General features: G+C 43.2%; 1 protein-coding gene across 3 annotated transcripts in view; it reads left to right on the plus strand.

Annotated features, from left to right (window-relative positions):
• Positions 1-20,065, plus strand: part of PDSS2 (decaprenyl diphosphate synthase subunit 2) — a 349,455-nt gene that overhangs the window by 222,721 nt on the left and 106,669 nt on the right. For all 3 annotated transcript variants that reach the window (XM_033939273.1, XM_033939274.1, XM_033939276.1), the window contains exon 4: positions 1,009-1,207. In XM_033939273.1, coding sequence (XP_033795164.1) covers positions 1,009-1,207 — 199 coding nt within the window. The remainder of the gene's footprint in view (positions 1-1,008; positions 1,208-20,065) is intronic.

The following is a 20,065-nucleotide window of genomic DNA, read 5'->3' on the forward strand; positions in this document are numbered from 1 at the left end:
GGTGTGCCCTTTACAGAATATTAATCAGTGCCTAACTTTGGACTTGCTCAGATTGTGTGTTTGGTTCCTAATAATATATGGGCACCTTTGTTCAGTAGCATTTTTAATAAAGAAAAATTACAGTAACCAAGAGTTTTCTATAGTACTTCTCTTGCTAATGTCATGTGTGATTTCTGTTATCTAATAAAAGTACAGTATTTAGTAAGTGAAGTTTATTACCTCCTGGGTTTCCAGATATTTTACCAATTAGGGAACTTGGTACTCCTAGAAGGGTTAAGAATGATCAGATTGGGTAACAAATTGCTAGATTTCTGAATGCACCTTTTTGTATTTACCAAATTAATAATCTAGCTGACCACCTGCAGTTTATCAAGACGTTTTCCATTATAGTTTACAAAAAATGTGAACAGTGTACATTCACTCTCGCAATGGCTTGAAAAATTCAAACTTGGAAATAATGCTACCCAGAGGAGGCGGCCTGCAGCTTATTGAGGTTTCGCTGTAAACCGCAGCGCTCAAAGCTCACTTAAAAAGCAGCAAACACAATGCTGTTTATATACAGAATTCATTTCAAATTGTAGCCTGGCAGTTTCAGTGTTCGGCTTGCCCACACTGCATTCATGAGTTTTTGTTTATTTTTTAATGGGGACAAATTCACTGTAGTAGGAGAGAGCAAGGTTTTCATTTTGCCAGGAGTTCTTGTGTAGCTGCCAACTTGAGTCGCCCTGGGTTTTCCAAATGTCTCTCTGCTAACTATTTATTACCTAAAAACGAGAGAGTGATCCCAGGACTGGCTCACATGGGTGGAAACCCTGCTTATGATGAAGCTATTCTATATCCAGAAATTGTCCTCCCGTCTACCTGAGTCCTAGATTGATCATCTTCTTTTGTATTTCCAAAAGTAAACACAGAAAGAATGCAGTGCTGCAGTATTTATTATAATGTGACTCCAATCTGCCAGGCGTAACCTCTCTATCCCCTCCCCACTTTTTTTTTTAATGCCTACAGCCAGAGAAGTCTTGCTGAAATCACCGAACTGATCCACACTGCTTTCCTGGTACACCGTGGCATCGTGAACATTGGAGAGCTAAAGTCCTGCGATGGCCCAATGAAGGATATGCAGTTTGGAAATAAGATGGCCATCTTGGGTGGAGACTTCCTTCTGGCCAATGCTTGCACGGGCCTGGCTCACTTGCAGAACACCAAGGTAACCTTCTAACTCTGCTCCCAGTGAAATCAACAAGGAATTGCAGCTACATTTGTCTAAAACTGGCTCCAGCAGCTGTTCTGACAGCTGCTGAGTGCTATAGGGAAAAAAAAAGTAAGATAAGGTTGCAGCTTTGCCAACAATGTCAGAGAGCTGCAGCTGGTCTTTGTGATTCATTTTTTCTTATTACATGCCCCCTAAGAAGAACCAAAAGAGCTCAGGTGACTCACAGCATCTCAAAATGAATATAAACAATGTATATATTGATGTACGGAAGATATCAATTAGGGAAAATAATTTCTAAGGAAGAGGACCATTAGCAGTTATTACTCATAGCACTACTATACAAGTGCTATATTGAGGCCAAACAGGGCTGGTCCTGCCAGTAGATGGATTAGGCACCTCACCCGCACAGGATGGCATCGTTTAAGGGGCAGCAGGAAGGCATTTTTTATTCTGCTTTTTCTTACCCTGTTTCCATGTCCAGCATGCTACCCCTGCTGCTATCTATGTGCAAGCTGTCTTCAGCTTCAGTCTCTCATGAAGGAAGTAAAGGAACTGAGAAAGGAGGTGGCAAGACTGAGAAGCATCCGTGAGAATGAGAGGTGCATCGATGAAATGATTCATGAGGCATCAAAGATTTCCAGCAGCGGGGAAGATGAGGCTGTGGACTCAGATTATGGAACACTGCAAGATTGATGCTTTGACTCCCCATGCCCTTCAATTGAAGAACCGGTATGCTGTCCTAGAAGTGGAGGAGATGAAAGCATCCCAAGGGAGAGGAAGGACCAAAGCTTGAAATCCCCAAAATTAATGGATCCGTGCCCACTAGGAGGCTTAAGGTAGTGGTAGCTAGCGATACCTTTTTGAGGGGTACAGAAGCATACATCTGCAGACCAGACATGATGTCACGAGAGGTACACTGTCTGCCTGATGCCAAAATCCAAGATGTTACGGAGAGCTTGCTGAGACTCATCAAGCCTGATGACTATTATCCAATGCTACTCATCCACGTTGGCACTAAGGATACTGCCAGGTACCCCTGTATCAAAAGTGACTTTGTGGCTCTGGGAGAGAAGGTGCGCAGGTGGTATTCTCATCCATCCTCCCTATCGAGGGTAAAGGCCAGGAGAGAGAAGCTCACATCTTGGAGATGATTGCGTGGCTATATAGATGATGTCGTTGAGAGTGTTTTGGCTTTTTGGACCATGGGATGATTTTACAAGGGCTGGTGAGCAGGCTGGTATCCATCTATCAAAAAGGGGAAGAAATGTCTTCGGCAGCAGGCTGGCTAATCTACTGAAAAGAGCTTTAAACTAGAAGCAATGGGACAAGGTGAGCTAAAGCCCTCAGGTAAGTAAATCATAGAATACCTCTACACAGATTGGGAAAGGGGGCAATGTCTGGAAAGCAGTATATACCAATGCTCGAAGTATGAGAAACAGGATTCTGGATCTAGAAGCTATGATGGAAGATGATAAGTTGGATATAGTAGCAATCACGAAAACGTGGTTCAAAGAGTACCACGACTGGGATGTAGCTATACCGGGCTATAATCTGTTCAGGAAAGACAGGGTAGGAAGAAAAGAAAAGATCATATTAAAGCCACACAATTGCAAGGAAGAGGCACTGTGGATCAATTTGGAAAGAGGGAATGGTAAATATATTTACATTGGTATAATATACAGGCCTCCTTCACAGACGGAAGAAGTGGACAGAGATTTAATAATAGACATTCAGATGTTGATTGGGGTATCCCTATTGCAGTTGGTAATGGAACCCACGCAGGATGGCGTCATACTGGACTTAGGCCTAGATTCGTAAAAAAACAGTAGCAATTTTAAAAAAGCAAATAATTTTCCAAAAAACGATCATGCAAATGAGGTTGGCGGAGAGTAGAAAAGACTCACAAAATTTGTATGTGTCCATCGCCAACCAACACAGCCTCCGGCAGCAGGAATCTATTGCCTATAAAACTAATTATAGGCCTGCATCTAGTATTACTTTGTTTGTAAAACTGCTAGAGGGTTTGGTGAATGCCGACCTGGTCAATTATTTGGATAAATTTGACATCCTCCATGACCATCAATCTGGCTTTCGTGCTGGCCATAGTACAGAAACAGTCCTTGCCGCTATACTGAATTATTTATACAAACAATTTAGTTTAGGTTCAAGTATTTTGATACTACAGTTGGACTTGAGTAGTGCATTTGATCTGGTTGATCATGAACTACTATTGGCCTGTTTGGAGTCTTTAGAAATTACTGGAAATGTTCAGAAATGGTTTAAAGGTTTTTTACAAAGTAGATCTTATATGGTATATGTTAAGGGACTATAAGCAACTATGTGGAGTCCCTCAGGGATCTCCACTATTGCCTACACTCTTTAACATCTGTTTGATCTCCCTGGCCAACTTATTATAAGAATTGAAACTTAGGGCTCCTTTTACGAAGTCGCGTTAGCGGTTTAACGCGCATAATAGCGTGCGCTAATTTGTCGGCCGTGCTAGCCGCTACCACCTCCTCTTGAGCAGGCGGTAGTTTTTTGGCTAGCGCAGGTGTTAGCGCACGCTAAAAATGTGCGCACGATAAAGCTGCTAACGTGGCTTCGTAAAAGGAGCCCTTAGGTTTTTTATTTGTGCAGACGACATTACCATGTTATTACCCATGACATCGTTTACAGTGGACATAAAAGCTCAGATTTCAGCCATTTTGACTGAGATAAAATGTTGGATGTGTAAATTTAAACTTAATGCTGAAAAAACAAAATTTTTTCTTGCTGGTCCAAATGACATTATTTCAGATAAACAAGTTTTAATTAATAACCAAATTTTTGATATTGTCTCCTCTATTAGGATTCTGGGGGTTATGCTAGACCATCGATTAGTATTTGAAGAGCATACGGACTACATGATAAAAAAATGTTTTCGGACCCTTTGGAAATTACGAACTATTAAAAGATATTTTGACTTCGCCTCTTTTAGACTTTTGGTACAGTCTTTAATTTTATCAATTCTTGACTATTGTAATATTATCTATTTGGCATCTAAAACGTATTCATTTAATACAAAATGAAGCAGTGCGTTTAATTTTTGGTCTGAAGAAGTTTGATCATATCAGTCCTTTTTATCAGCAGCTGCATTGGTTGCCTTTTGAAGCACATATTCTTTTTAAGTTTAGTTGTCTTTGTTTTAAAGCTCTTTTGGTCTGGCTCCATGTTACTTAGCCTCCCAATTTACCTGTTATAGATCATTAAAAAATATCCGTAATGATCTTATGTTTATGTACCCCTCTATCAAGTTCTGTCGATTCAAGAGATTTTTAAATAAGACATTTGCTTTTCAATTAGGAAAACTGAATTCTTGGTTGACTCCTTTGATCTTTCAAATGTTTTCAAATACTGCTTTTAGAAGGATTTTAAAACCATATCTGTTTGATAAATTTATTACACAATTGTTCTTAACTTCAATTTTATCATGTCCAATATGTATATTTCACTGATTGTCCAGTTCTTCTTTTTTGTGAACCTCCTGGATCTTTGTGGGTGTGTGGTATACAAGAATAAAGTTATTATTATTATTTATTATTAGATGCCCAATCTCTCCCGCTGCCATCCAACACAGTGCTGCTAACCAACACACTCCCACTGGCAGTGGGAGAGTACATTAGGAAAGGGAATTCAGATTGTGCTGGTCAAAGTTGCAGATGGAGAGCGATTACCGTATTTTCACGCATATAACGCGCGCGTTATACGCGTTTTTACCTACCGCGCATACCCCTCGCGCGTTATATGCGTGAGCGTGGTATACAAAAGTTTTTAAACATAGTTCCCACCCCGCCCGATTCACCCCCCCAGCAGGACCGCTCGCACCCCCACCCCGAACGACCGCTCACACGCGCTCCCACCCGCACCCGCATCCACGATCGGAGCAAGAGGGAGCCCAAGCCCTCTTGCCCGGCCGACTCCCCGACGTCCGATACATCCCCCCCCCCGGCAGGACCACTCGCACCCCCACCCCGAAGGACCGCCGACTTCCCGACAATATCGGGCCAGAAGGGAGCCCAAACCCTCCTGGCCACGGCGACCCCCTAACCCCACCCCGCACTACATTACGGGCAGGAGAGATCCCAGGCCCTCCTGCCCTCGACGCAAACACCCCTCCCCCCAACGACCGCCCCCCCCCAAGAACCTCCGACCGCCCCCGCAGCCGACCCGCGACCCCCCTGGTGACCCCCACCCCCCTTCCCCGTACCTTTGGTAGTTGGCCGGACAGACGGGAGCCAAACCCGCCTGTCCGGCAGGCAGCCAACGAAGGAATGAGGCCGGATTGGCCCATCCGTCCTAAAGTTCCGCCTACTGGTGGGGCCTAAGGCGCGTGGGCCAATCAGAATAGGCCCTGGAGCCTTAGGTCCCACCTGGGGGCGCGGCCTGAGGCACATGGGCCCAACCCGACCATAGTGCGGGGTGGGGTTAGGGGGTCGCCGTGGCCAGGAGGGTTTGGGCTCCCTTCTGGCCCAACTACACAAAGGTACGGGGAAGGCGGGTGGGGGTGTCGTGGGGGTCGGCCAGGGGGGTCGCGGGTCGGCTGGGGGACGGGCGGAGGTTCTTGGGGGGGGGGCGGTCGTTGGGGGGAGGGGGTTTGCGTCGAGGGCAGGAGGGCCTGGGATCCCTCCTGCCCGTAATGTAGTGCGGGGTGGGGTTAGGGGGTCGCCGTGGCCAGGAGGGTTTGGGCTCCCTCCTGGCCCGATATTGTTGGGGAGTCGGCGGTCCTTCGGGGTGGGGGTGCGAGTGGTCCTGCCGGGGGGGGGGATGTATCGGACGTCGGGGGGGGCATCAGGCTTTCAGGATGGGGACAGACCTTCAAGGGGGGACAGGACTTCAAGGGGGGACAGTGCACGGAAGTCAGGGGGGGTGAACGGAGAGTCGGGACAGCGCACGGAAAGTCAGGGCAGTGCACGGAAGTCAGGGGGGGGTGAACGGAGAGTCGGGACAGCGCACGGAAAGTCAGGGCAGTGCACGGAAGTCAGGGGGGGTGAATGGAGAGTCGGGACAGCGCACGGAAAGTCAGGGCAGTGCACGGAAGTCAGGGGGGGTGAACGGAGAGTCGGGACAGCGCACGGAAAGTCAGGGCGGGCGAAAGGAGCGTCGGGCATCATGCGCGGTATACCCGTGAGCGCGGTATACAAAAGTTTTTGTACATATCATCGTGATTTCTGCGCGCTATACCCGTGTGCGCGTTTTACACGGGTGCGCGTTATTTGCGTGAAAATACGGTATAGGTTGAACATGTCTAAATAAGAAAGTTTTTAGGATAGCTTTGAAACGGTCAAGCGATGATTCTTCCCATAAATAATTTGGCATGGCATTCCATAATTGTGATATCAATAACTCAGAAACAGTGAACTTCCCACTGAAGATTTTTACAATAAACACATTCACAAAGGGTTGTGTGGAAGGTATAAAGAACTAGAACATGAGTCAGATGAGGCTCTACCGGGAGGAAAAGCCTCAGACAAAGCCCTCTCAACACCACAGCTGTGGCTTAAGGTGTTTAGGCAGAGAACCTCATTGGCATAAAAACCTCCCTGAGGGCCAAATATGGCTCTATGTTGTGCAAATGTAGCAAAAAATCAATAAATATATCGCCAAGTGGTCACACTTATATATGTAAAATAACTTATCTTTTGTCAATAGCTTGGTCGGACCAACAACGATGGCTATCGTTCACATAATGCTGCCTCAGGGTGTGATCTCCGATCGTGAGCTAAAATGCAATGGAACAAAAGTAGAAAAGGTCATAAATGTTTTGAAATACTCAAATCATAATAATAATAATAATTTTATTCTTATATACCTCCAAAGCCGTAGTAGTTCAAGGCGGTTTGCAATAAAGAGCTGGACAATCAGCAATATAGGTACAGTGTAAAGTCATCAAAATGCAGGTGAGCAGGATGCAGGTAAGGCATAAGAGATCTTGGGAAACAATTTGGTTAGTGTTGAAGAGATAAGGCTTAAGAGGTCTCAGTTACAAATCAGTTAAACAAGTTTGTTTTTACTAATTTTCTGAAACTTAGGTAGGATGAGGAGTGCGTGATAATATTACCCATCCAATCGTTCAGTTGACCTGCTTGGAAAGCAAGTGTTCTGTTCAGGTATCTTTTGTAACGGCAGATCTTTAGTGTTGGATGGTTAAACAGATGTACTCTGCGTGTGGGTATAGATGAACAATCTAAGTTAAAATGGGGAACCAAGTACATGGGGGCCAAACCAAGAATGGCTTTGAAACAGACAGGCAAATTTGAACAGCACTCTTGCTTCAAGGGGCAGCCAGTGGAGTTTTTGGTAGTAGGGAGTTATGTGTTTCCATTTTTTTAACCCAAAAATCAGTCAGATTGCCGAGTTTTGGATGATTCTGAGTCTTTGAATGGTTTTTTGAAGGACCCTAAATAAATGATGTTACAGTAGTCGAGTAAGCTCAGAATGGAGGATTGGACCAGTAAACGGAATGAGATTGCATCAAAGTATTTTCATGTGCAAAAGCTAAACATACCTCTCAAAACGAAACACAAAAATTGTGTCTCCTTCCACAAAAGATGGCGTCTGGAACGCACAGCTAGCAGGGATTTAAATGCGCTACCGGAAGTGACTACAAGACGTCGCCATAATAATGGCCCCACCAATGTGAGACCTCCGGAAAACGTGCCAAAATTTAAAAGAGGAACTAAATCAGAGGAACAAACTTTCAAGTTTTTATCATAGCTAAATGTAAACAAATAGAAACCCATACAAAAAAAAAAACCTAATTGGGACTTAAGCAACAAAAAGTGCTACAAAGATGTTAGAAAGCTATGATTAAACTAAACTAAACTAAACCTTAAGTTTATATACCGCATCATCTCCACAGAAGTGGGGCTCGACACGGTTTACAGGAATTAAAAAAGAAGGGAACTCCAATGGAAAGAGGAAGGGAAATTGGTAAACAGAAGGAAAAAGGGGGACTTAGAATAATGGAGAGGGAGGGAGTTACATTTTGGAGAAAAGCCAAGTTTTCAAATGTTTTCTGAAGTGTTGAAGGGAGGTCGAACTCCGGAGATGGACAGTAAAGTTTGTTCCTCTGATTTAATTCCCCTTTTAAATTTTGGCGTGTTTTCCAGAGGTCTCACATTGACAGGGCCATTAGCCCAGCATCTACATTTAGGAGTGCTTGCAGAAATTACATTTTTACTCAATATAAATCTTGATAACTGTGAAGAATCAAAGAAAATGTATCTAACTCCTTGAAAATTAACACAACATTTACAAGGAAACCTTAATACAAAAGTAGCGCCCAGTTTCAAGATCTGAGGTCTTAATAAAATAAATCATTTCCTCTTTTTTGGGGTTACTCAAGAAACATCTGGGTACATTCTAATTTTTTGTTTCAAGAATCATTTATCTTTATATCTAAAGAAAATCTTTAGAAGCCAGTTTCTATTCGAGTCCAATCCCAATTGAACAAAGAGTATAGCTACCTCTATTTGTTCAGAAGCTGAAGATTCTAAGATATTTGTGAGATCCAACAGATCCATCTCCAGGGTCTGTTGCTCTTCAGATGTTTTCTTTTTCCCGGTTGGAAGATAATAGACTTTTGAAACAGGGGGGTAAGTGTTTTGAGGAACATTCAAAATCTCAGTAAGATATCTCTTAAACATATCAAGAGCCAAAACTTAATATCTTCGGAACTTGAGCTCTCTCCAAGTTTTCCGCAAACATCTGAAAACCTGGCTTTTCTCAAAAAATGTAAGTCTCCCTCCAACTTAGGAATCAAGGAAACTCTTATATCTTGGCATCCCAAGTCCTCTAAATTTTCTTCACACTTCTACCTTTAACCCTCTGTTGTAGTTCCTTCCTATTTCTCCTACTGTAAACCGCGTCGAGCTCTACAAACATGGAGATGATGCGGTATACAAACCTAAGGATTAGATTAGATTAGATCTTAGGAAAATAATTAACCTCAGATTTTGCCTTCTTGAAACGTTCTCCAACATTTCCAATTTGAAGTTAACATTTCCATTTTCTTTCATCAAAAGTTGGTTTTGTATCCCCACTGAATCCATTTTCTGTTTTTGTTGCACTAAATCCATTTCAATTTTATCCACTCTTTGCTGTAATTTCGATGATTCTGAAAGTACCCCAGAGAACCTCTCCCATCTTTAAAGATTTATTGAACAAATCTTTAAGAGGACCCATCAGAACCCCAAATCCCAATCCCTTTTTTGACGTCATAATGCGTCATTCCACCACAAGCACATTTGAACTGGATCCTAAAACAAACAGGGAGCCAGTGAAGCTTTCTCAACAGAGGAGAAACATGATCGTACTTTCTTTTCCCGAAAATGAGTTTAGCTGCCGTATTTTGTATTAATTGTAGTCATTTTAGACTACCCTGCTTGATGTCCATATAAACAGAATTACAATAGTCCAGCTGGGCAAGTACATAGAAACATAGAAACAGACGGCAGATAAGGGCCACGGCCCATCAAGTCTGCCCACTCTAATGACCCTCCCTATTTATCTTTGCGGATAGATCCCACATGTCTATCCCATCTGGCCTTAAAATCTGGCACGCTGCTGGCCTCAATAACCTGGATTGGAAGGCTATTCCAGCGATCAACTACCCTTTCAGTGAAGAAGAACTTCCTAGTGTCACCGTGCAGTTTCCCGCCCCTGATTTTCCACGGATGCCCCCTTGTTGTCGCGGGACCCTTGAAAAAGAATATATCCTCTTCCACCTCGATGCGGCCCGTGAGATACTTGAATGTCTCGATCATATCTCCCCTCTCTCTAAGTTCCTCGAGTGAGTAGAGCTGCAACTTCCCTAACCGCTCCTCGTATGGGAGCTCCTTGCGTCCCAAGACCATCCTGGTGGCCATTCTCTGGACCGATTCCAGTCTCAGCACATCCTTGCGGTAATGCGGCCTCCAGAATTGCACACAGTACTCCAGGTGCGGTCTCACCATGGATCTATACAATGGCATAATGACTTCCAGTTTGCAGCTGACGAAACTCCTGCGTATGCAGCCTATGATTTGCCTTGCTTTGGATGAAGCTTGCTCCATTTGGTTTGCAGATTTCATGTCTTCCCTGACAATCACCCCTAAGTCTCTTTCCGCTTTAGTTCTTGTCAGGATCTCGCCATTTAGGGTGTAAACCTTGCATGTATTTCGGCTCCCCAGGTGCATGACTTTGCATTTTTTGGCATTGAAACTGAGTTGCCAGGACCTAGACCAGCGCTCCAGTAGAAGTAGGTCATGCATCATATCGTCTGCCATTGAATTTTTGTCTGTTGTGCTTTTGCTCACTACATTGCTTAGTTTGGCATCATCGGCGAATAATGTTATTCTACCTCGGAGCCCTTCTGTCAAGTCTCTTATATAGATGTTGAACAAGATCGGGCCAAGGACGGAGCCCTGTGGCACTCCACTTATCACCTCTGACATTTTGGAGGGGGTGCCATTCACCACTACCCTCTGAAGCCTACCTCCAAGCCAGTTCCCAACCCATTTGGTCAATGTGTCGCCCATTCCTAAAGAACTCATCTTGCTCAGCAACCTACGGTGTGGTACGCTGTCAAATGCTTTGCTGAAATCCAGGTAGACGATTTCCAGGGACTCACCAGCATCCAGCTTCTTCGTCACCCAGTCAAAGAAGCTGATCAGGTTGGATTGGCAGGATCTCCCTTTAGTAAATCCATGTTGGCGGGGATCCTGTAGATTCTCCTCGTCCATGATCCTGTCCAATTGGCGTTTGATTAGGGTTTCCATTAGTTTGCTCACTATTGATGTGAGGCTCACTGGTCTGTAATTTGCCATCTCCATCCTGGAGCCTTTTTTGTGGAGTGGAATGACGTTAGCCGTCTTCCAGTCCATCGGGACGTTACCTGTACTAAGGGAGAGATTGAAGAGTGCGGATAGCGGTTCCGCCAAGACATCACTCAACTCCCTGAGCACCCTAGGGTGTAAGTTGTCAGGCCCCATTGCCTTGTTGACCTTGATTTTTGACAGCTCGCAGTAGACGCTGCTGGGTGTAAACTTGAAATTACTAAACGGGTCAACTGGTTTAACCCTTGTTTGTGGCTGAGGGCCGATTCCCGGCGCCTCGCGGGTGAAGACTGAGCAGAAGTATTTATTTAACAGTTGGGCTTTATCCGAGTCCGTCTCCACATAGTCTCCGTCTGGTTTTCTGAGACGTACTATCCCGCCCGAGTTCTTATTTCTGTCACTGATATACCTGAATAAAGATTTATCCCCTTTCTGGATGTTCTTTGCTAGAGACTCCATGTGGAATTTGGCCTCCCTAACTGCTGCTTTGACTGCTCTTGACTTGGCCAGATATTCTACTCTAGAGTCCTGTGTCCCTGATTGTTTGTAAGAGACGAATGCTTTTTTCTTCTCTTTGATGAGGTCTGAGATCTCCGTAGAGAACCACTGTGGCTTGTTGTTCCTACTCCGTTTGCTCACTGATTTAACATAGCGGTTTGTTGCTTCCTGTATGGTGGCTTTCAAAGTTGACCACATTTCTTCCACGCTGTCAGTGTCTGCTTGGCTTTGTAGTGCCTGGTGAACGAAGTCTCCCATGTCTTGGAAGTTTGTGTCCTTGAATTTGAGAACCTTGGTCAGTGTGGTAGATTTCGTGAATCCTTTCCTGAGATTGAACCGTATCATATTGTGGTCACTGGAGGCCAAAGTTTCACCCACCGAGACCTCTGTGATACTTTCTCCATTGGTAAGTACCAGGTCCAGAATTGCCTGATCCCTTGTTGGGTTCAATTACCAGTTGCCTGAGTCTTGCTCCATTCAAAGAGTTTAATAGCTTCCTGCTGCTGCCGGAAGCAGAGGAAAGTGTGAACCAATCCACATCAGGCATGTTGAAGTCACCTACCAATACTGTGTCCCCCTGCAAGGTGATATTCTCTATATCTCCAATTAGTTCCATATCTAGGTCATCTTGATGTTTTGGGGGTCTATACACTATGCCAAGATACAGGCATTTGTCCTTCCCTCTGGCCAAATTTACCCAAAGGGATTCCCCAGTGTACTGTACATCTGATGTACCAACACTGAATAATGTTCTTGATGGAATAATGATCTAACTTTTCTCAACATACGCAGACTTAAAAAAGTACTTTTTTGCTAAAGAGTTTATTATCTGTTCATGAAATGTGAGTGATGAGTCCGGGATAATACCCAGGATTCTGGAAGAGAAATCTATGTGTAGCGAAATACCTGTTTTCAGTGTGACAGCAACAGGGAGTTTTTCCAATCTAGGCCCAATCCATATTACTAAAAGTCCTCCCAGAAGAGCTCTGAACAGGTGACCAGTTTAAATACACAGTAGAGCAGGGCTGCACAAGTCCGGTCCTTGAGATCTACTGGCAGGCCAGGTTTTCAGGATATCCACAATGAACATTTATGAGAGAGATTTGCATACTAAGAAGGCAGTGCGGGCAAATCTGTCTCTTGCATATTCATTGTGGATATCCTGAAAACCTGGCCTGCCAGTAGATCTCGAGGACCGGACTTGAGCAGCCCTGCAGTAGAGGTTTAGCAACAAGGTTACAACTTCACATACAGCAGATATACAGAACAACAAATTTAAGGCGGAAAAGCAATAATGCCTGCTTGTTCTCAGAGAAAGCATAGTTAATCACCTATAGCAGGTGTTCTCCACGGACAGCAGGCATATAGTCTCATTACCCTCCCTCCTCCCCCAGTTGGCTTCTTTGCTCAGTTACTGAACTGAGGATCCCGCAAGCTGACTTCAGGCAGGAAGGCGTCAGCACATGCGGTCTTAAAGTTTTAAAATGATAGTACAGTTTTTGACTGTCCGTGTTGGGTTCCCTGGACGACATACCCTACACGTGAGAATATATGTCTGTTGTCCTCGAAGAACACCTGTTTCATTTGAGTAACTATGCTGTATGTCTTTATAGTTACTCACCTGAAACAGATGTTCTTCGAGGATAGCAAGCATATATTCTCACGTGTAGGGGATGTTGTCATCCACGGAACCTGACATGGACAGTCAAAGTGTATTGGCACTTTAAGACCGCGTGTACCGCGCACGTGCTGACGCATGTTTTGGGCAGGACTAAGGAGGAGCCAAGATATGGACATTCATCTCTGAATTAAGAAGAGGAAGAGATATCCAAAAACATGCATGTTGTTATTTAAACCTGGTATTCAGCAAGTCCAGGTTATAGAAAGGTGCTTTAACCTCCAGTGGTTGCTATCCCACCAAATTCACCAAATATGAAACTAACAAGGGATCCTGGGATACTATGGACGTTCATGTTACTAAAATCTTTATAAAATTAACTTAATATATCTCCATGCAGTAGATCAGGGGTCCCCAAAGTCCCTCCTTGAGGGCCGAATCCAGTCGGGTTTTCAGGATTTCCCAATGAATATGCATTGAAAGCAGTGCATGCACATAGATCTCATGCATATTCATTGGGGAAATCCTGAAAACCCAACTGGATTCGTCCCTCAAGGAGGGTCTTTAGGGACCCCTGCAGTAGATCTTTGTGATGTTTTGAGGGTTATTAAAATTGAGGTGGGATTTGAACCTGGATCCCCTGGTTCTCAGCCCACTGCTTTAACCATGAAGCTGTCTCTCTGCACAGTATGGATAACTATGTGGCCACTTTTATAACATAGATAACCCTATATTACCACAAAAACATCCATGTTCTTTGTTTGGTTCTGAAAAAGGAACCGAGTGGGAAACAACAACTTAATGTAGATTCAAATAACAACTGAGCACATATATAGAGACATAAATACAGAGATAAAATGTCCTTAGTCTTTAGGGACCCGACACAGTCCGTGTTTCAGCCTCCAGTCAGAGGCCTGCTTCAGGGGTGATGAAGCTGGTCAGGAAAAATACAAAATTACAGAAATAAAAGTGCAAAAGAGACAACCTAGATACTCAGATTAACTTAGAATTGGATGTGAATAATGAGGCCGCATCAATAATTGGATGTTTCAGTTTATAAAAATGGACATTTACTCTGAATGTCTCATTTATAGAACAGGCTGAGTTGGACATTCCAGGCAGGCAGATCAGAAACGAAACACGAATGCAGAACCTTGCACATGAAGTAGTGAAGACCAGCCTGTACCTAGAAACCTATCTCAATCAGTAATTCAAACCTTTGAGCTAATTGTAGCAGAGCCCGGGTTATTCTTGGGAAGTAATTTATTGAACCAGACTTCTTTGTCTGAGCTACTGTTTGATGCATTTATCTCCCTGTTCCTCACGGGGCTGACAATTAGATGTGGATTCTGCAATCATAATGAAATGCAGAGCGATTTCATAATTGCCAAGGGTAAAATTAACAAAGTAAATGATTTCCTCTTCAGCTTTACCCTGTAGATATGAAAGACCTGCTAGGTAATTGCCTTAGGTAGCACTTTGATTTTTTAAATGACATTAAATAAAGGAATTGTTACAATTAATTCCACTTGTAATTTTTTTATTTATTTTTATTCTCGGCACAATTGTAGAATTTAGTGATAGTTGTAGAGCAAAGAGACGTATGATTCAGTGGCTTAAAAAAGTGTAAAGTCATGGCAAATTGTAACAGCTCAGTGCATTATTTCCCTACATTTTCACATGTTGCACAGAAGAATAATTTATTTAGAGAAAATGCAGCACCTACCAAGGATATGTATTGCTGACTCTGTAAAGCGCTGCGTGCGTCTGGTAGCGCTATAGAAATAATTAATAGTAGTAGTATGCTGATTGTGTCAATTCTAAGGTCTCTTTAGTGCTAGGTCAGGTCATAGAAGCCTAAAGATCTACCATGTCATCTATCATTTGCCTCACTGATATATTTATTTTGATTTCTATCCCATTCTCCCAGAAGCTCAGAACGGGTTACAAGTATTCATTCACAATCGTTTGAAAACAGACTAGTCTTGACAACAAATAGGTTCCAGTAGACAATAACAGAGCTTATTCTAGAGACCAGACTGGTCATAGCGAAGAGTATTAGAAGTATATTAAGAAGGCAGTTTTTAATGGCCCGATTGGCGGAAGAGGAAGGTCTTTACTGCTCTGCAGAAAGTCATTAGTGAGTCTAACGACCTGATTTGTGTGAGTAGTCGGTTCCATAGCTGAGGTAGGAAATGGCTGTAGGGTCTTTTGTACGCCGTACTCATTCGGAGGGATCTCCCTGTGGGAATGCTGAGTTTTTGTTCTGCTTTGGAGCGGAAGGGGCAGTTAGGGGTGTATATAGGTCGCTGAGAGATTGGAGAAACTGGGTCTCTTTTCCCTGGAGAAGAGGAGACTTAGAAGGGGAAATGATAGAGACTTACAAGATCATGAAGGGCATAGAGAGAGTAGAGAGGGACAGATTCTTCAAACTTTCAAAAAATAAAAGAACAAGAGGGCATTCGGAAAAGTTGAAAGGGGACCGATTCAAAATGAATGCTAGGAAGTTCTTCTTTACCCAACGTGTGGTGGACACCTGGAATGCGCTTCCAGAGGACGTAATAGGGCAGAGTACGGTACTGGGGTTTAAGAAAGGATTGGACAATTTCCTGCTGGAAAAGGGGATAGAGGGATATAGATAGAGGATTACTGCACAGGTCCTGAACCTGTTGGGCCACTGCGTGAGCAGACTGCTGGGCACAATGGACCTCAGGTCTGACCCAGCGGAGGCAATGCTTATGTTCTTAAGTCACAGTACTGTGCGTTGAAGCATCAGAGTACAGATAATGAGTGAAGGGAGAGATCTCTCCATGACTTTGTTGTGTCTTGAGGGACAGAGGTCTTCAAAACCTTTGCTCTTTTCGATATATGTTGCTCTCCCATATAAAGACCTACTGGCTTCGATTATGGTGCTGAAACCACCCCAAATACTTTTTGTGCCCAGTTTTGGTTTTAAGGCTGGAAAGTTATTTTAATTTAAAAGTATTCTCTTCTGGGAGGCACCCCTGCTGGCTCAAATTGAGTAACCCCTTACTTTGCCTACCTGCACTGAGGCCCGGATTCTGTATGGGATGCCCGTCCTGGGCGTCCTATACAGAATCTGGCCTACACCCGCCCAAACTAAACCCAATTCTGTAACTGACGTCCATATTGCAGACGCCGGTTACAGAATCAAGTTACTTTAGATGCGGCCGTAGTGCATGCAATTAGATCTCATGCATATTCATTGGGGAAATCCTGAAAACCCAACTGGATTGCGGCCCTCAAGGAGGGACTTTGACACCCCTGGTCTTTATCCTCTCACAGGACCAAAACATATGGAGCAAATTGAACACTGAGCATGAGGGGCAAAACCAGAAATATAAGCATGATAAGTAGTTATATAGATGAAAAAGAAATTTATAGTTCCAGGAGGACAACTGGATAGGTCAAGTGTTTAAGGCAGGGGTGTCAAACTCAGGCCTGTGGGCCAAATTTGACCCACAGGGTAATTAGATTTGGCCCCTGAGTAAATGCCCTCTGTTCCTTCCCTCCCTCCATCCCATTGTCCACCAACTCTCTCCCGGCTTCCCAGTCTCACCTTCACCGGTTGGCTGTAGCGATTCTAGCAGGCTGCCATTTGTCTCTGCAGCATGTTCCCTCTGTTGCGGTCTCGTACGTCAGTGGAGGGGTGGGATAACAGCAGAGGGACCGTGCTGCGGAGGATGACGGCAGCCTGTTAGAATCGCTACAGCACTGGTGATCCTCTGCAGGCTGCTTTGAAGGTGAGGCCAGGAAGCCGGAGGATGCTGGAAAGAAGGGGGAAAATATGCAGGCCTTCGGAGAGGGAGGAGGCGGTTGTCCCTGGTATAGAGGTACACGGAGAGAGGGAAGGAGGGGTCCAAAGAGACGTGCATATGCTGGACTGAGGGGGGGAGGGGAAGAAATAATTGGTCTAAAAACAGAGGAGAGGGAGAGAGATGGTGGGCAATGGGATGGAGGGAGGAAAGGAAGGAACAGAAAGGGAAAGAAGTTGGACACAAGGAATAGTGTGAAGGGGGAGATAGAGATACTGGATAGGAGGGTAATTGGGAAGAGAAAGGGAGAGATGTTGGACCCTGGGCTGGTGGGGAAGGAAGGAGAGATGCTGGATGAAAGGGTAGTTGAGAAAAGGAGAGATGGTGGATATGGGGATGGTAGGGTCCATCGCTCAGCTCCGGGGAAGGAGATGAAAAAAAGGAAAGATGCCAGACCTCCGGGGGAGGGAAGGGAAACAGAAAGAGTTGTCTTCACAAACTTTACAACTTTCTAGAGCTGGATAATGTAATCAATAGCCGCTTTACAGAAGCAGTTATTACAGTGATCCCAAAACCTGATAGAGATCCGTTGATGGTTCAAAATTATAGGACAATTTCGCTCTTAAATGTTAATTACTAAATTTATGCTAAAATATTAGCCAATTATTTAAAAAAAGTTATTGGAAAATAATTCATCCCAATCAAATAGGTTTTATGCCTGGTCGATTAATTTCAGATAATTCTCATCTTTTCTTCCATATTTCTCAATTCACACAGTTACAGTCTGCTTCCCTTCTTGCGCTATCGCTTGATGTGGAAAAAGCTTTTGATCGTATAGAGTGGGATTTTCTCTCTTTTACATTACGTTGGTTTGGTGCTCCTTCACTCCTAATTCAACAGATTAAAGTTATTTATGCCACCCTAGTTCACAAATTATAGCAAATAATTTCCTCTCATCTTCTTTTGTACTACACAGAGTTGTCCTCTCTCTAAATACTTGTTTAATCTAACTTTAGAACCCCTATTAATAGCAATTCGAGCTAACTCTAACATTAATGATTTCTCTTATAAATCTATGAATGTTAAACTCTCTGCTTATGCAGATGATGTTTTAATATACTATATGTCTCTAGTCCAGAATCATCTCTTCCTATTATTTTCAAAACAATTGATATATTCTCGCCATTTTCTGGATATAAGGTTAATATGCAAAAGACTGAAACGTTACTGCTTAATAATTACACATTTCCGGAATTAGTTAAGCAATTTAATTTAGTTTGGAACTCTCATAAGTTAAAATACTTGGGGATTGTGTTGAATGGGTCTATCCAGGAGTCAATTAGTATCAATAGTGAGAAGATTATTACCTTGGTCAAAAAATTCATTCATTCATGGCTTCCTCATAACTTAACATGGTGAGGGAGATTAAGAACATAAGAATTGCCGCTGCTGGGTCAGACCAGTGGTCCATCGTGCCCAGCAGTTGGCTCCCATGGCGGCCCTTAGGTCAAAGACCTGCGCCCTAACTGAGACTAACCCTACCTGCATATGTTCTGGTTCTGAAGGAACTTGTCTAGCTTTGTCTTGAATCCCTGGAGGGTGTTTTCCCCTATAACAGACTTCGGAAGAACATTCCCGTTTTGTACCACTCTCTGGGTGAAGAAGAACTTCCTTATGTTTGTACGGAATCTATCCCCTTTTAACTTTAGAGAGTGCCCTCTTGTTCTCTCTACCTTGGAGAGAGTGAATATCCTGTCCTTATCTACTAAGTCTATTCCCTTCAGTACCTTGAATGTTTCGATCATGTCCCCTCTCAATCTCCTCTGTTCAAGGGAGAAGAGGCCCAGTTTCTCTAATTTTTCGCTGTATGGCAACTACTCCAGCCCCTTAACCATCTTAGTCGCTCTTCTCTGGACCCTTTCGAGTAATACCGTGTCCTTCTTCATGTACGGCGACCAAAATTAACTATATTTTACTTTTCCTCTGGCATTTTATAAGCAGTTAGATAGACTGTTGACTTCTTTCCTTTGGAAATCTAAAAAACCTAGAATTGCATTAAAGAAACTAAAATTTAAAAAAGAGTTAGGTGAAGTTTTATTCTCAGATTTTTTGATGTATCATAAGGCTTTTATAATGCAAAAAGGACTGCATTGGTTTTTTGCGCATCATGAATATGTTCCTATATGGTGCACTTTAGAATAGTGTATAACCTCTCCGCTTCCGGTGAGAATAATGTTATTATCCTCTCCATGATGTATTTTCTGCAGTAGCATCTTGCTTGCTTTTTTTAGCTAAAACTTTAAAACACTAGTTTTGTAATTCCATCCAAGTTACTTCCTGGTTCAATTCAGAAGTTTTAATTAATAGTAAACCTTTTTTGTGGAAGGAATGGATTAAGAAGGGAATAGTTACTTTTAAAGACATTTTGAGTTCTCATGAGTTTTCATTTTTCTCTATTCCTCATGAGAAGACTCAGAACTAGAGAATGACACGGTAACAAAATTCATCACCGTTCCTGTCCCCGCGGATAACCGCAGGAAATAATCCCATGTCATTTTCTAGTGTCTATTTCAACCTCAGTCCTTCTACACCAGCATTCTTCAAAGCAAAGCTTGAGGGTCAGTGGTTGTGGCCATTCATACTTGGATTCTTCCCTCTCTCCGTAAAGAATGACATGAAGATGGTTTCCCGTGGTCATCCGTGGGGACGGTGATGAATTTTGTCACCCCTCCATGGTGGCACTGAAAGCCTGTATTCTTGATCTACCATCGGAATCATTCTAAATGCCCTTTATTGATTTTCAAACTTTGAAAGTGCAATACAAATGATAAATCAGAAAAACTGCACAAAACAAACTATTCACTATACAATTATTACATTGAACATCTCCCATCCCCATCATCATTCTCATATAATACATATGATATGATTACAAATTATAAATAAATAATTTAACAATTCAAAATTCATTTCCCTCCCCCCTTCCCCCCACCCTCCCTGTAATTTTATTACGTTATAATAAGGGTCATGTTTCTTTATCATTAGGTCATTAATTTTTTTAAAAAAAAATTTTATTTTTCTTAGTTGATGACCTTGTGTGATCTCT

The sequence above is a fragment of the Geotrypetes seraphini genome, chromosome 3 (genome assembly GCF_902459505.1).
Source record: "Geotrypetes seraphini chromosome 3, aGeoSer1.1, whole genome shotgun sequence".
NCBI classification, from domain to species: Eukaryota; Metazoa; Chordata; class Amphibia; order Gymnophiona; family Dermophiidae; genus Geotrypetes; species Geotrypetes seraphini.